The sequence below is a fragment of the Equus przewalskii genome, chromosome 2 (assembly GCF_037783145.1).
Source record: "Equus przewalskii isolate Varuska chromosome 2, EquPr2, whole genome shotgun sequence".
Lineage (NCBI taxonomy): Eukaryota > Metazoa > Chordata > Mammalia > Perissodactyla > Equidae > Equus > Equus przewalskii.
In genome coordinates this window covers 57396136-57414574 of record NC_091832.1, presented here as the reverse complement: position 1 = coordinate 57414574, position 18439 = coordinate 57396136, and the positions used below count along the sequence as shown (strand labels likewise).

Here is an 18439-nt window from a genome sequence, read left to right as displayed (position 1 = left end):
GACACCCAATATTCATAGATTGGAAGACAATGTTAAAATGGCAATACTCCCTAAAGTGACCTATAGATTCAACGTAATCCCTTCAAAAATCCCAGTGGTCTTTTTTTGCAAAAATGGAAAGCTGATCCTAAACTTCATACAGAATTGTAAGAGACTCTGAACAGCCAAAACAACCTTGAAAAAGAGGAACAAGGTTGGAGTATTCACATGTTGTAATTTCAAAACTTATTACAAAACTATAGTAATCAAAACAGTTTGGTACTGGCAGAAGGCTAGACATACACAGACATGTGTTGCTTAATGACAGGGATACATTTTGAGACATGCATCATTAGGCAATTTTCTCATTGTGTGAACATCACAGAGTGTACTTACACAGACCTGGATGGTATAGCCTACTACCCATCTAGGCTATATGGTCCTAAATCTTATGGGACCGCCATCATATACACCATCTGTCGTTGACCAAAACACTGTTATGCAGCATATGACTGTAGACCACTAGAATAGAACTGGGAGTGCAGGAATAAACCCTCACATATATGTAAACTGATTTTCACAAAGTTACCAAGACCATTCAACGGGAGAAAAACAGCCTCTTCAACAAATGGTGCTGGGACAACTGGATATGCACATGCAAAAGAACAAAACTAGACCCTTGCCTTACACCATATATAAAAATTAACTCAAAATGGATCAAAGGCCTAAATATAAGAGCAAAACCCATGAAACAGGTAGAAGAAAGCATAGGGGTAATTTCCCATGACCTTGGATTTGGCTATGGTTTCACAGAGTGACACCAAAAGCACAAGCACAAAAGAAAAAAAAGATAAATTGGACTTCACCAAAATTAAAAGCTTTTGTGCATTACAGAATACTATTATGAGAGTGAACAGACAACCCACAGAATGGAAGAAAATATTTGTAAATAATATATCTGATAAGGGTCTAGTATCCAGAATAAACAAAGAGCTCTTACAACTCAACAAAAAAGACAAACACTCCAATTATTTTTTTTTCTTGGTGAGGAAGACTGGCCCTGAGCTAATATCTGTTGTCAATCTTCCTCTATTTTGTATATGGGAGGAAGATTAAGATTGTCCCTGAAGCTAACATCTGTGCCAATCTTCCTCTGTTTTGTATATGGGATGCTGCCACAGCATGGTTTGATAAGTGGTGTGTAGGTCGGTGCCTAGGATCTGAACCCACAAACGCTGGGCCACCAAAGTGTGTGAACTTAACCACTATGCCACTGGGCCCGCCCCACCCCAATTATTAAAATGGGCAAAAAATTTGAACAGACATTTCTCCAAAGAAGTTATGCAATGTTCAATAAGCACCTGAAGAGATGTTCAATGTCATTAATCATTAGGGAAATGCAAATCAAATCCACAATGAGATACCACGTCACACCTGCCAGGATAGCTATAATCTAAAAAACAGAAAATAACAAGTGTTGACAAAGATGTGGAGAAATCAGAACCTTCATACATTGCTGATGGGAATGTAAAATAAGGCAACCACTCTAGAAAACAGTTTGGCAATTCCTCAAGAAGTTAAACACAGAATTACCATATGATCCAGCAATTCCACTCCCAGGTATACACTCAAAACAATTAAAAATGGTGTTAAAGCAAAAATTTGTATATGAATGCTCACAGCAGAGCAGCATTATTCATAATAGCCAAAAAGAACAAAATAAATGGAAAGCAAGCAAACAGAAGAAAACAATAAAGAGGAGAAATCAGAGGCCGGCCTGGTGGCGCAGCGGTTAAGTGCGCACGTTCCGCTTTGGTGCCCTGGGGTTCGTTGGTTCGGATCCCAGGTGCAGACATGGCACCACTTGGCAAGCCATGCTGTGGTAGGCATCCCAGATATAAAGTAGAGGAAGATGCACACGGATGTTAGCTCAGGGCCAGTCCTCCTCAGCAAAAAGAGGAGAATTGGCAGCAGATGTTAGCTCAGGGTTAATCTTCCTCCAAAAAAAGAGGAGAAATCAATGAAACTGAAAACAGAAAAGTAACAGGGGAAATAAATCACTCAAATCAAGATCTGATTCCTTGAAAATAACAATAAAATTGATAAGCTTCTAGCAATACTGATAAAAAAGGGAGAAACATAAATTACCAACATCAAGAATGAAAGAGACGATGTCACTAGAGGCTATGCAGACATTAAAAAGATAATAAGGGAATATTACAGACAACCCTATACACCCATAACCTAGACAATTTAGATGAAGTGGACCAATTCCTCAAAAGCCACAGACTACCAAAACTCACCCTAAGATGAAACTGATAATCTGAATAGTCCTATAACTATTAAAGAAATTGAATTTGTAGTTTAAAACCTCCTGAAAAAGTAATGTTCAGGCCAGATAGTTTCATTGGTAAAATCTAATCAACATTTAAAGAAGAACTAATACCAATTCTACACAATCTCTTCCAGAAAATAGCAAAGAACTAATCCCAACTAATTCTATGAAGCAAAGATTAATTAACATTAAAGCGAAACAAAGATAGCACAAAAGAAGTAAACTATAGACCAATATCCCTCATAAACATAAATGCAAAAATCCTTAATAGTAGCAAATCAAATTCAAAAATATATTAAAAGCATTATATACCCCACAACGTAGTAGGGTTTGTTCCAGAAATTCAAGGTTGGCTTAATACTCAAAAACCAATCAATGTAATCCACCAAACTAATAGGCTAACAAAGAAAAATCACATGATCATTCCAAATGATATAGAAAAAGCCTTCATGATTCTAAAAGTTTTTCACAAACTAGAAATAGAGGGTAACTTCCTCAACTTGATAAAGTACATCTACAAAAACCCTACAATTAACATCATACTTAATGGTGAAACACTGGATTTTTACTTCTAAGACTGGAAACAAAGGAAGGATGCCTGCTCTGACGACTCTTATTCAACATAGTACTGGACAGCACAATAAAGCAAAAGGAAATAAAAAATGTAGAGATTAGAAAAAGAAAACTGTCCTCATTTGCAGATGACATTACTGCCTACACTGAATCTCAAGGAATCTACAAAAAACTCCTCCTAGAACTAGTGAGTGAGTTCAGCAAGGTTGTAGGATACAAGAGAAACATACAAAAAAATTGTATTTTTAAAAATAATGAGCATGTAGAAACTAAATTAAAACAATACATTTATAATCACTAAAAAAAATAAAGAAAAGAAAGAAATACTTGGGTATAAATCCAACAAAACATATATAGGACTTGTATGCTGGAAACTATAAAATGCTGATGAAAGAAATCAAGGAAGATACAGGAAGATACAAATAAATGGACAGATATACACTAGCATTAGTTTGCTAGGGCTGCTGTAACGAAGTACCACCAACTGAGTGGCTTAAACAACAGAAATTCATTGTATCACATTTCTGGAAGTTAGCGGTCCAAGATCAAGGTGTCAGCAGAGCCATGCTTCCTCTGAGGGTGTTGGGGAAGAAGCTGTTCCTGGCCTCTCTCCTAGCTTCTGGTAGTTCCTTGGCTTGCAGCAGCATAAATCCAGTCTTTACACAGCATTATCCCTGTGCCTCTTCACATCATTGTCCCTCTGTGGTGTCTGTGTCCAAATTTCCCTTTTATAAGGACACTAGTCATATTGCATTAGGCGCCCCTCCCTACTCCAGTATGACCTCATTTTAACTGATTACATTTGGAATGACCCTATTTCCAGAAAGGTCACATATTGAGGTTCTGCAGGTTAGGACTTCAGCATATAAATTTTAGAGAGACTCAATTTAACCCAAAACAACGCTGTTTATGGATCTGAGATTCACCAAGTAGTGATGTTAGTTGTCCCCTAAATGATCTCAGATTTAATGAAATTTCTATCAAAACCCAGCATGACTTTTAGCAGATAAAGATAAGCTTATTCTAAAATTTATATGAAAAAACAAAGGAAGTAGAATAGCTGAAACAACTTTGAAAAAGAAAGTGGAAAGAATCATACTATCCAATTTTAAGACTTACTATATAGCTAACAGTAATCAAGACACTGTGGTATCGGTGGAGAGAGAGACACAAAGATCAATAGAACAGAATAGAGAACCTAGATATAAATCCACACAAGGACGGCCACCTGGATTTTGATGAAGGAGCAAAAGAAATTGGAAGGATAGACAGTCTTTTCAAAAAATGGTGCTGAAGCTAGTGGATATTTATACCTAAAAAAAAATGAACCAGACCTTACACAAATTAACTCAGAACTGATCATGGATTTAAATATAAGACATAAAACTGTAAAATTAAAAAAAAAAGAGAGAGAAAACCTTTCAGACCTAGGCTGAAGAGTTCTTAGAAATGATACCAAAAGCATGATCCATAAAAGAAAAAAAGACTGGTAAACTGGACTTCATTAAAACTTAAAACTTCTGTTCTCCTAAAGACCTTGTTAAGAGGATGAAGCGATAAGCTACAGACTAGGACAAACTATTTGCAAACCACATACCCAACAAAGGATTTGTATCTAGCATATATAAAGAACTCTCAAAACTCAAAAATAAAAAACAAATAATTCAATTGGAAAATGAACAAAAGACATGAACAGATATTTCACCAAAGAGGATATATGAATGGTAAATAACATATGAAAGGATGTTCAATATCATTAGTCACAAGGGAAATGCAAATTAAAACTGCATGAGGTATCACTACATCATATTAGAAAAGCTGAAATACAAAATAGTGAAAATACGAAGTGGTGGTAAGAATTCAGAGGAAATAATCTCTCATACATTGCTGGTAGGAACGTAAAATAGTACAACCACTATACAATACAGTTCAGCAGTTTCTTAAAAATCCAAACATAAGCTCATCATACGATCCAGCAACCACATTCCTGGGCATTTATTCCCTCAAAAAATGAAAACTTACGTCTGCACAAAAACCTGTACACGAATGTTCATAGCAGCTTTATTTGCTGTGGCAAAGAGTTGGAAATAACTCACTGTCCTTCAATGAGTAATTGGTTAAACAAATTGTGGTACATCTCTACAATGGAATACTACTCAGTAATTAAAAACAATGACTACTGATACTTCTAACAACTTGTATGAATCTTAAGGGTATTATGCTAAATTTAAAAAGTCAATCTCAAAACATTACATACTGTATGATTCTACTTATATAACATTCTTGAAATGACAAAATTAGAGATAAAGAACAAATTAGTGGTTGCTTGGGATTAGCAAAGGAGCAAAGGGAGAAAGGAAGCACAAGGGAGCTCCTTGGTGGTGTTAAACAGTTCTGTATCTTTCACTATAGCAGTGGGTATGTGAATTTATACACGTGATAAAATTGCAAAGACTACAAATACACATACGTGCATATACACACACACACACAAATGAAACAGTCATGAGTCACTTAACAATGGGGATACGTTCTGAGAAATGCATCATTAGGCTATATGGAACCAATGTTAGGGGACCACCACAGTATTTGCAGTCCATTGTTGACTGAAACATCATTATGCAGCACATGACTGTACCTGTAAAAACTGGTGAAATATGATAAGGTCTGTAGATTGTACTACTATTAATTTCCATGGTTTGATACTGTAAAATAGTTACATAAAGTAGTAAGATTGGGTGAAACTAGGGAGAGTACACAGAATCTCTGTACTCTTTTTGCAAATTCCTGTGAGTCTATAATTATTTTAAAATTAAAAATTAAAAAAATGCATTATATTCACATGCTGATGTCTGTACAAACATTATATATATATATATATATCTCATAACCAAGTGTCCAACTTACTTGGTACTTAGAAATACAAAAAATGCCAACTAATCCAAATTGTTATGTTACTATGTTAGTAAAAGTGAGCCCCATCATGAATTATAAATTGATTTGAATGCCTATTTTGCACAGCGTGCACTGAGCCTAAAGTTACAAGTTTATGCTTCTGCTACTTATTAGCTATAAGTACCTAGTGTAATATCTCGGCTAGCATTTACTCACACTATAGGCCAGGTGGTGTTCTAAGTGCATTGCAAACATTATCTCACTTAATGCTCTCAACAATCCCATGGGAGGTCCCATTATTATTAATCTTATTTTATAATACATGTGAAGAAAATGACACACAGAAAGTTAAGTAACTTGCCCAAGATCACAGAGCTACAAAGACAGACCTAAGAGTCAAATCTTGGCATTCTTATCCAGAGCCCTTGAACTTAACAAATTGGTTCTACTTAACCTCTCTAAACTTCAGTTTTCTCCTCTGTAAAATGGTCTTAATAACACATAGATAAGAATATATAAAATAGTCAGCATACAGAGCACTCAGTAAATGAAAGCTTAAAAGAAGGTTAGGGACGAGTTGCAGATTCACAGAGCTGTAGAAGGCCTGTTTGATGAGCCCCATTTGATGGGAACACTGCTGAATTCTCTGTTCACAACTGCCAAGTGAGAAAGTCAACGTGAATGATGTTTTTAAAAAGCAAAACAAAACAAGGATGAATCTCAAAATCCTTATGCTAGGTGAAAGAAACCAGACACAAAAAAGTAGGTACTGTGTGATTACACTTATATAAAACGCTAGAAAATGAAAACTGATCCATAGTGACAGAAAGCAGATAAGTGGTTGCTTGGAGCAGGGAGTCAACAGGGGACTGGACTACAAAGGACACAGGGAAGCTTTTAAGGTGATGGAAATGTTCCGTATCTCGATTGTGGTGACGGTTTCATGGGTATATACAACTGTCAAAACTTATCAAATTCAACACTTTAAATGGGTGCAGTTTATTGTACACAAATTATACCTCAACAAAGCTGTTACATAAAAACAAATAAAAATATTAATATTTTTCAAACATGCAAATTGCCTTGATTTTAACCTTAACAATTTTTAACCTCAGCAAAATCAAAATTGAATGAGGTAGCCTGAATATTGTAAAGTTGAGAACAAATATATAAGGAATATTATTAAAGCTCCATGAAGTAGAAAAAAGAAAGTTTATCTGATTAAATTTTAAAAGATTCTTACTGAGTACTTCCTTAAACAGTAACACTTTTGTTCATTAAATTAAGCCTAGGGTATAGGAAGTTTACAAACTGAAAAGTAACTTTCTAAAATTAAATTTCTGGTTTCTACAACAAAGGTACACAACATGGAACCTTCCATTCTTTGTTCAAATTCAAATCAACCAAGCCTTTGTGCTCCCATTCTCTTTCTTCTTTCAAATTTCCATTCCTGTTACCATAGGAACCTGCTAGCTGACAACCTTCAAGCAGAGCAACAGCCCAAGCTTCGCAAAGGGTGTGAAAAGGGGACAGAGTCAAAGGCCAAAATTTGACTCATGAGAATCAGAATTCCAATCTTTGTCACTCTACAAAGGGTCTGGTAACCATAGAAACTGTATCACACTGGGTTGGGAATACTATGATTATTCACTAAATGTGAAACCAAATGTGGGATGGCTTTGAAAATTCAAAAATGGCATTCATTCTATTTCAGATCCAAATTAGAATAAAAAATTCAAAAATAACTTTTTAGAATAATTTTAAGTGATTAAAAATAACAGCTTTTTCAAACTCCTTTTCTGTCACAAAATTCCTAATGAGAAAGGGTCCAAAACTTTAAGTACTTTGTATATAAAAAAAAAATTCTAGGTTTGTAAAATACCTTTAATCCCATTGATATGCTTTTCTTTTACAAATCTTAATTTTTAAAAATGTCTTGTGATAGCATATTAAATACTTTCCAATAGTCTGTCAGTGAGTTGGTTTGCAGAAATATGCCATTATCACAGGAGTATATTTATCTTCTTAAGTCAAAGGAGAGTCCCCAGAGCAGCCCATAAAATCTGACTTTTCTTTAGGAAGTAAACTTTTAATATTTCAAAGATCACGAACAGTTATGAATTATGGTCTGTCTCAAAAGACAAAACTTTACAAACCAAATTCCATGATACTTAATTATTTAATTTAAAACAAGTATTTTTACGGTATTCCTTTAAAGTGATTTGTCACACAAGAAAATCAATTAAAAATTTTAAAAGCTGCTATTGTTTTTTTCTAAAGTCAGAAATAACTAAATGAAATTAATTCTCCAATACTTGTGTGTAGATTCTTCAATTTAGAAGCTTCTTAATTCCTGGCTGGTATTCCTGTCACAGAAATAAGCTTCTCAAGCCACTTCACTAGATTGTTGTTTGCTTAGAGAAAACCACCTTATTAATATTAACCTAATCAAAAGATAATAAGAGAAGTAAATCTACTGGATAACGTCTGTTTTCTAAAGACACAAACCCTGAATGCCAAGAATAAATATAATCAAAGAAATTTCATTTCCTAAAATGCTTATCCACAAACCATTAGTAACTATTAGTATAGCGGTATATTATACTATTCTCTTAAAAAAAAAAAAGAACCACACACAACAAAAAACCTGTTTGTCTTGGGGCCAGCCCCGTGGCTAAGCTCACGTGCTCCACTGCAGGCGGCCCAGTATTTCGTCAGTTCGAATCCTGGGCAAGGGACATGGCACCACTCATGGAGCCACGCTGAGGCAGCATCCCACACGCCACAACTCGAAGGACCCACAACTAAGAATATACAACTATGTACCGGAGGGCTTTGGGGAGAAAAACGAAAAAAATTAAAATCTTTTAAAAAAAAAAAGGGGGCCGGCCCCATGGCTGAGTGGCTAAGTTCGTGCACTCCACTGTAGTGGCCCAGTGTTTCGTTGGTTCAAATCCTGGGCGCGGACATGGCACCACTCATCGGGCCATGCTGGGGCGGCATCCCACGTGCCACAACTAGAAGGACCCACAACTAAGAATATACAACTATGTACCGAGGGGCTTTGGGGAGAAAAGGGAAAAATAAAAAAAATCTTAAAAAAACTATTAAAAAAAAAACCTATTTGTCTTTCAAAAGAGGCCTATTCAAATATCACCTGCACCTGATCCCTTCCACATATGATCCTTCTCTCTTGAATAGTTTCATTCATTCAATCAAAATATATTTAATAAATACTAAGTCTTAGGTACTGCAACTGGGAGCTAGACAAATAAGGACAGTTGAGATTTTTTAAAATAAAATTTCTGTACTAATTTTACTATTTTATTTTTTATTTTTTTCAAAGATTGGCACCTGAGCTAACATCTGTTGCCAATCTTCCTTATTATTCTTTCTTCTTCTTCTCCTCAAAGGCCGCCAGTACATAGCCATATATTCTAGGTGTAGGTCCTTCTAGTTGTGCTATGTAGGACACTGCCTCAGCATGGCTTGATGAGCGGTGCCATGTCCACGCCCAGGGTGTAAACTGGTGAAACTCTGGGCCACTGAAGCAGGGCACGCAAACTTAATTACCTGACCCCAGGGCTGGCCCTGTAATTCTACTATTTTAAAAACACAATATGTTTCTTACAGAAAAATCAGAAAATACAAACATTAAATGAAGAAAAGAGGGGCCAGCCCCATGGCCGCATGGTTAAGTTTGCACACTCTGCTTCAGTGGCCCAGCGTTTCTCTGGTTTGTATACCAGGCACAGACATGGCACCGCTCATCAGGCCACGATGAGGCAGTGTCCCACACAGCACAAGCAGAGGTACTCACAACTAGAATATACAACTACATAATGGGCGGCTTGGGGGAGAAGAAGAAGAAAAGAGGATTGGCAACAGATGTTAGCTCAGGTGCCAATCTTTAATAATAAAAAAAAGAACAGAGAAAACACTAATAAATTGAGCTAATTAAGGAATAACCACTATTGGCCTTAACAAAAACCTTTCCAGATCACTTACTTGACATGAAATGCATATATTTTTTTCTCCAACAAAAACAGGAAATCATACATAATGTTTTGTCATCTACCATTATTTTTCCCCTAGTTATTAATGTATCAAGTATTAGAATTTTGTGTGTGTGAGGAAGATTTGCCCTGAGCAAACATCTGTGCCAATCTCCTCTATTTTTTTATGTGGCATGCTACCACAGCATGGCTTGATGAATGGTGTGTAGGTCCATGCCAGGGTTCCAATCCTGCAAACCCTGGGCCACCGAAGTGAAGCACGCAAACTTAACCATTACACCACTGGGCCAGCCCCACTGTTAGAATTTTGACAGGCAAAAATGGAGAAGAGAGTGGGGCTGGCCTGGTGGCGCAGTAGTTAAGTTCGCACGTTCTGCTTCTTGGCAGCCCAGGGTTCACCGGTTCAGATCCCCGGTGCAGACATGGCACTGCTTGGCAAAAGCCACGTTGTGGTAGGCGTCCCAAGTATAAAGTAGAGGAAGATGGGCATAAATGTTAGCTCAGAACCAGTCTTCCCCAGCAAAAAGAGGAGGATTGGCAGTAGTTAGTTCAGGGCTAATCTTTCTCAAAAAAAAAAAAAAAAATGGAGAAGAGAATATTGAGGCAGAAGGAACATGAAAGGTCTAGAGACAGCAAAATTGTTTGCTTTATTCTTTTTTTTTTTTTTTAAAGATTTTATTTTTTCCTTTTTCTCCCCAAAGCCCCCCCGGTACATAGTTGTGTATTCTTCGTTGTGGGTTCTTCTAGTTGTGGCATGTGGGACGCTGCCTCAGCGTGGTCTGATGAGCAGTGCCATGTCCGTGCCCAGGATTCGAACTAACGAAACACTGGGCCGCCTGCAGCGGAGCGCGCGAACTTAACCACTCGGCCACGGGGCCAGCCCCTGTTTGCTTTATTCTTTTGCTTAATTACACCACTTATCGGTGCAAACACATCATGTTGAAAGCTTCAAGTCACCTTTACCAAAAATAAAGGGCAATGTAAAACACTAGTGTTCATAGGTAAGCGGTATCTTTGGTACTGGAATTACCACCTCCACCAAGCACACTACTATTTACAGCTCCAGAAGATTAAGTGCTTAGTTACAGCACCATAACCATAACCTACCACCTCTTATGGAATTTACATTTTATAAGGTTCATTAATTCATTCAAAATTTATTTAGCAGTTACTATGTGTGATGCACTCTGTTAGGTGTAGGGCATACAAAGATGAACAGGACAAGCTCTACTTTCAACAGCAAAAGACAGCAAACAACCCAAATGTCCCTCAATAGGAAATGAACAAAAAAAATGAGAACCACCTTGCACCCACCAGGATGGCTATTATCAAAAAAAAGAGAGAAAATAAGTGTTGGTGAGGATGTGGAGATGGAGAAACTGGAACCCTTGTACACTGCTGGTGGGAATGTAAAATGGAGCAACTGTTGTGGAAAACAGTAAGGTGGCTCCTCAAAAAATTAAACACAGAATTATTGTATGATCCAGCAATTCCACTTCTGGGCATATAGCCCAAGAAATTGAAAGCAGAGACTGGAACAGATACCTGTACATACATGTTCTCAGCAGCATTATTTATAGTAGCCAAAAGATGAAAGCAACTCAAGTGTCTGATGGATGAATGGATAAACTAAATGTGTGGTATATATATAAAATGGAATATTGTTCAGCCTTAAAAAGGAAGGAAATTCTGACACATGTTACATGGATGAACCTTGACAACATTAGGCTAAGTGAAATAAGCCAGTCACAAAAGGACAAATATTGTATGATTCCACTTACATGAGGTACGTAGTCAAATTCAGAGAGAAAAAAAATGAAAGTAGAATGGTGGTTGGCAGAGACCGGGGGGAGGGGAGAATGGGGAGTTATTGTTTAATGGGCACGGAGTTTCAACTTCAGAATATGAAAAAGTGCTAAAGGACAATGGTGATGATTGTATAACAAGGTCAACGTACTTAATGCCATTGAACTGTATACATTAAAAAAAATTTTTTGAGGAATATCTACAAATACTACTATGGAATAGCCAGGATATTTGGTTAAGTGAAAAAAGTAAGACAGAAAAAACGAATAATATGACACTATATCAAAGAAAAGTGAAAGAATATAGAGATACAGGCAAATAGTATATAAACATTTTATATAAATGTTATACTATATTTACAATTTTTTAATGGAAGGACAAACAAAAAACTAAATGACTACATTTAGGGGGAAGGAAAGAACAAGGTAGAGGTAAGAGGGCCAGAAACTAGACTCCTCTGAATGTACCTTGTTCTATACATAAAGTTTTAAAACATAAAATAAATTTAAACCAAAAAACTTTTTAAAAGTTATTCCTCAAAATCAAAATCAAACACAATAACCTGTGTATTGAGTTTAACCACACAGAGAAGTATTTAAGTAACTTTAAAACACAGTAATTAGACTGTACATCCTTGGTGAAATACATCCTAAGGACAAAAAGAAGTACAAAGAAATCTTAAACTTTGCTTTCAATATGATTGCTTTCAATAATCATATTGTTAGTAATGCTATTATTCTGAAATTATATAATGTATGGGGTATAATAAAGCTTAAGTATAAGAGAAAAGAGACACAAATACAATTTTAAAATGTTAAATAAAAACTCTACAGTATTATTTGAAAGTATCAGTATAAATTTATCATGTACTTTCTGTTAAAAAAAAGTACTTTCTCACTCTGTCCATGAAATTCAGGCCTAAAAATGACTAACCTCATATCAGTAGGCTTAGTATTCAGATAGTGGATTTCTAAACATCATTTCCAACCAAAAGGAACCAGTGTTCCCTAGAAAAATTGATGATTCAAGGTTTGAAGCAGAATTTTATGAAATGAGCTTAGATTATACTAGAAAGCAAGGAAGCCATCAGAGACCACTAGAGTAATGTCAAACACACTCAGGAGTGACCTTGGAGAGGCTCCCACTATCAAAGACAGAACAGTTTGAGCCCCAACAAGAATAATAACTGCAATGGATTGAAACACATGAAACATGTTAAAAATCCATGAGTTCATAATGATACTTAAAAAAAACACAAAAAACCTCATTGGTCATCTTTGGAGGATGCTTGGGAATCAACTCATTATCCTAAAAAGCAATCAAGAAAGGAGAACAACCAAGTATTTATCCTGTCTTTCTCACATACACTGTATACGAAAGTAACTCAAGTAGTCCAAAAGCCAAAGAGGAAGTTTCTGTTTATAAAGTATCCCAGCTGAGAAATGAAGAATAACAGAATCAGAATATCACTATTTTGCAAACCACTAATAGAATTATAGATCTCGGAAATGATCATCAATGGCTGCTAAAACTATAAAGAGTGACAATTAGATATCATATGCCTATGCAGTCATGTGCCACATAATGTTTTGGTCAGCGACAGACTGCATATATGATGGTGGTCCCATAAGATTTGTACCATATGGCCTAGGTGTGCAGTAGGCTATACCATCTAGGTTTGTGTAAGTACACTCCATGATATTCACAGGACAATGCAATTGCCTAACAATGCCTTTCTCAGAATGTATCCTTGTCATTATGCAAAGCATGACCGTATTCTTTCAAAAAAATCAAAAAAGAAGACAGGAAGATAGTAAATAACTCCACAGAGATGTAATCAGCAAAATAAAGACTATGGGAAACTCTACAGGGCAAATACATTACAAGAAAAAAGGGAGGGGGAAAGAAAGGAGAAACTATAAATTAAAAGAAACAAGAGACATCAATTGAATGCAATTCATGAATCTTGATCTGAACCAAGTACAAAAAAATCATGAAACGCTCAGAGTAATTTGAACATTATTTGGATATTTGATGATATTGAGGAAGTGATAAAGGTATGGTGTTTCTATATTTTGAAAGAGTCTTTACTTCATAGAGATATATATGGAAATATTTATAAATGAAACCATGCAGTCTGGGATTTGCTTCAAGGTAACCCAGCTGGGTGTGCAGTCATAAATAAAATAAGACTATCTATGAGTTGATAATTCTTGAAGCTGAGTGATGGGTATGTGGCATTCATTACACTATTCTATATTTCTATATAGGTAAATATATAGATACTATAAATTTCTATATAACTGAAATTTTCCGTAATAAAAAGTTAGGGGGAAAAAAAGCTAAAATTTTAGTCTGGGTAATTGAGAGACCGGTTCAAACATGCTCTGTTTTTAACAACCCATAAAGGATACCAAGGATAGGCAAGCTTTCAGGTTCTGAGTTCCCACTAGGATCTATCTCAGGGCCAGCTTCCTACACTATAGAAAATCTTTAATGAGAACGACAAAAGAAAACATGAAATGGAGGCAAACACAAACCATCCCAGGAATTTCTCCTCTGATTATCCTATAGGGTTTAGCTTCTAAAAAAAAAAAAAAAGACAATCAACTTTCCAAAGAGATTAAAGATTGCTTGTTCCGCAAACTGACTGAAATTAAACAGTGTGACCAGCAACAAAGAATAATGCTCTGTATTCAGACAGTATTTTAACTTTTCAAGGTTCTGTAATATACTTATATGTATACATCACTTACATCACTTGATCCTAACAATAACACTGTAAAATGAACCGGGAAAAAATTCACTTCCTGGAGGAAACCAACACAAAGAAGTTACAAAACTAGTTAGTGGCAGAATGCAAGTCTTCTATCCCTATTTTAGAGCTTTTTCCATTAAACTGTTCCCTTCCTATTCAACTGGGTTTAATTATTCAGCATAGGAGAAAAGGCTCCTCAGATCTCTTTTATTACCAATAGAATCACAAATACCCAATAACGTGTGGGCTGGTAAAGACAGTTACTGACAATTTGTTGTCCAAGCTGGACAGCTCCCAAAAATTTACTTAGCAATTTGGACAGCTCAAAATGGTTTGAGAAACAGGAATGAGAAAATTTTTTGATCTATCAAAAGCCACTCATACTCAGGGGAAAAAGAGAAATATCAAATTAAGAACTTAAAAAATTTAGTGTGTGTGTTTGTATATCGATGTGCATGTCTTGGAAGGTAGAGAAATAAATATACTAGCAAAGATCATCTTTTCCAATTTAATAAACTGACACATCTCATTTATTTAAACATATCCCAATTTCATTAAAAGTATAAGATTAGGAATCCTCTATAAACAATAAAAGAACATACAACTTGTTGATTGTGAATAATCAAATTTGAAATAACCCAAATTCTGTAATTTTTCTCATCTGTGCAGCCTGAGCTCACTGCCATATACAGAGTTCCAAGGACTTATTTTGACTCACCAAACATCAGTACAGGAATGAACCCCAGGCAACCCTGAAGCTTGGGCCTGCTGAAAGATGCTACACCTAGGAAAATGTCTTTCAATTCAGTCCCACAGTGAACACTCAAGAATGTGCTGGGATTACTTGCTCCTGGTAAAAACTGGCAGACAAGTATCCAAAGTTTCTGGATCAGAGGTGGAGGGTGTCATCAACAGATATGAGTCCTTGTAAGGACCCAAGAATCCTTAGTTCCATCTGAAAGTATGTTTTGCTGACTGCTGAGTTTCCATGTCCTTTAGTACTACAGAAACTTTATACTCTCAAACCGTCAGATGATTCTGTCAGTGGCATCACTGTCCTGATATGACAACCATGCAACCATGCAACAACTATCCCCAACATTAATTACTTCAAATCACTAGAGCCTTCTCTTAGAAAGTATTACCCAGTTAGGTGCTCTTCCTAGAATGTGTGAAGTTCAAACAAAGGCAACCTCATTGCCAATAAAATATCTAGACTACAAGGGCATGTTTGAGAAGAGGGTAGAGACAGCTTAACCATGACATCTTTAGCAATGGCCTAAAGGCCTACAACTAGAGGTGCAAGTTCATTTGGAACAAATACTTCACCTTTCTAGTACTTTCTCTCTAGGATCATTTAGAAATGGAATTTGGAATAGAATTAACATTTGGAGATCACCTATGGTGTGTCATGCATTGTGCTAGCTACTTTATAAATCTCTCATTTAATCCTAAGAGCCCTTTGAGGGTATTTTTATTATTACTGCCTTTTCACAAATGAAGAAACCAAGGCCCAGATGTGTTAAGTGACTTAAGTCCAAAGTCTTAAAGCTACTACACGACAGAGCCAAAAGCTGAACCCAAATCAGTACAAATATCTTTATGACTTGCTTCTTATGACCCTATTTGCTTTCCAAAGGAGTTGTACTGACTTATAATGATACTAGAAACAAAAGTATTCCTACTTCCTACTTGAGAGGTCAAGAACAGATAAGTCACACAACAAAAACTTTTTCATTGCTTGGGAGTTATTTTTCTTAAATTTATATGAACATGGTAAGACCAGGAAATCATTTTAAGTATTTAAGAAAATTCAAATACTGGGCCAGCCCAGCAACATAGTGGTTAAGTTCACATGCTCCATTTCAGCAGCTTAGGGTTCAAGGATTCATATCCCAAGTGAGGACCTACACACCACTCTTCAAGCCATGCTGTGAAACCCAAAACAAATGCCACATCCCACATACAAAATAGAGGAAGACCAGCACAGACGTCAGCTCAGCAACAATCTTCCTCAAGCAACAAGAAGAAGATTGGCAACAGATGTAGCTCAGGGCCAATCTTCCTCACCAAAAATAAAATAAAGTAAACTAAAATTCAAATACTGTAACAGCATAAGGCTAAACAAAAGAATTCATTTTTCAAAACCATGTTACCTTCAATACCTAATGACAATTATGATTATGATCATTATATTCTGCTCTTTATCTAAAGTTTTACTAACAGTCAAATAACAGAAAAGATGTAATCAGATCATAACTTCGACAACTTTAAATTTCTAAATGGCTATTATCTCCCATGTTCCAGTGTTTCAAATTTCTTTATAAAAGTATAATGTCTAAAAAATAAGTCGAGTAACATTCCCCAAACATGAATTCTTCAATCTATTACAGTTTGAACCTAAATATGTAACTTTTTAATGTACAAGATGAAATTAAAAATAACATATTCTTTCCCTGTTGTTTATCAGACACATTCCTTGGATTAGTTAACAGGGCAATATTAAGAATCATTTTCTAAAATATATCAAAGAATAAATCAAGTCTTACCTCCATCGCTAACGCTGCTGTCTGTTGGTCATAATGATTCAGAAGATTAGGCATGAAGGTAGTATTATAAGGCAAATCTTGGCACATCCTCAAGGTAATAGGTTCACAAGAAAACAAACTGTGTCCACCTATATGCTCCACAAACATAGTCAAGGGCCAAAGACAGAAGACAATCCAACTCATAGCCATCCTTTCTGGATCTGAATGAGATCTGGATGATCAGGCCTACTCAATACGTACTTTAGATCTTTAGACACCTGCAGGTCTCAGCTTGAAAGTACTTCTTCTATATCTTACTGTTAAGTTCTTCAAACAGTTAAATATTCTTTGCACCGTCAGAGGTTTGTTAGCTTGGTCCCACAAAAGGCATTTGTTTTGGGTTTCACAATATGGGAAAATGACATCATCTTGTCTCTTCTTTTCATTTTATTACATAGGGCACGTTTGGCCAAGATATCAAGTTGATCAACCACATTCCCAAACAACAGATTCCATCTTTGGAGGAGAGCTATTTCTTCCTTTGACTGAAATATCTGAAAAGCATTTTTTAAAAAATGGGAGAAATTAGTCATTTCCTCTCAAACTATTGCAGAGTTGATATTAAAATCTTTGATAAACTCAGTAACGTTGCAGGATACGAAATCAGTATACAAAAATCTGTTGTGCTTCTATACACTAACAACAAACTATCAGAAAAAGAAAAGAAAACAATCTTTGATAAGAGATATCATACAGACCTAACAGATAAAATACAAGGGTGTTCCACAAAGATATAGTATAGCTTTTCTATTTTATCATTTATGCGATAGATATACTAAAACAATTTTTGAACAGCATTTAAAGGCAAATTTTCTTCCCTCAGTTGTTTATATAACATATGGTTTAATTTCTTGTCTATGATGGCAATTTTTCATTTGTCATGATATAATTCATCCATTTTGAAAAATTCTTATCCTGTTGTCCTAAATTTTATTTAAATATCTGCCATATTTATAATCTAAGCTATTGAATTTAAAATTTACTAAATGTGTTTTAAACATTAATAGCACATTTTTACATTAACTGATTTGGCAGAAGGTTTCTGTGAAGGAGGTGAAATACAAATAAATCTAAAGATATGGATTCAGCCTCTTACTAGCTGGGTGAATGGAAACATCACTTAACTTCTCTGAACTCAGAATTTTTCTTCCTGAAAATACTACTTCTCTAACAAGGATGACATATGAGTGAATTATGAGATAATGTATGTATAAGTACTCTATAAATGGTAAAGCGGCATCAAACATTTGGTAGCTTTATTATTGAATTACAGATGATAGAAAGGCAACCTCTATCAACCAATATTAAACTGGCAAACAGAAGTCTGTAAAAGTAATATCAGGAAATTTCCCCAACATTACATCGTCTTTTTAGATAGCACAAAAATTTAGTGCCATTGATGAAGAAACATTTAACCAACAAATATTTCATTATACACAGCCAGGCTGCAGAGAATAGAAATCATCGCTAGCAAGTAACAGCAGGAATA

General features: G+C 35.6%; 1 protein-coding gene across 4 annotated transcripts in view; it reads right to left on the bottom strand.

The window, feature by feature from the left end:
- FZD3 (frizzled class receptor 3) overlaps nucleotides 1-18439 on the bottom strand; it is an 86712-nt gene that overhangs the window by 61139 nt on the left and 7134 nt on the right. For all 4 annotated transcript variants that reach the window (XR_011537697.1, XR_011537698.1, XM_070611357.1 and 1 more), the window contains exon 2: nucleotides 16912-17444. Coding sequence is in view for 2 of the 4 variants with exons in the window: in XM_070611357.1 (XP_070467458.1) it covers nucleotides 16912-17100 (189 nt within the window). In the remaining 2 variants the exon portion in view is untranslated. The remainder of the gene's footprint in view (nucleotides 1-16911; nucleotides 17445-18439) is intronic.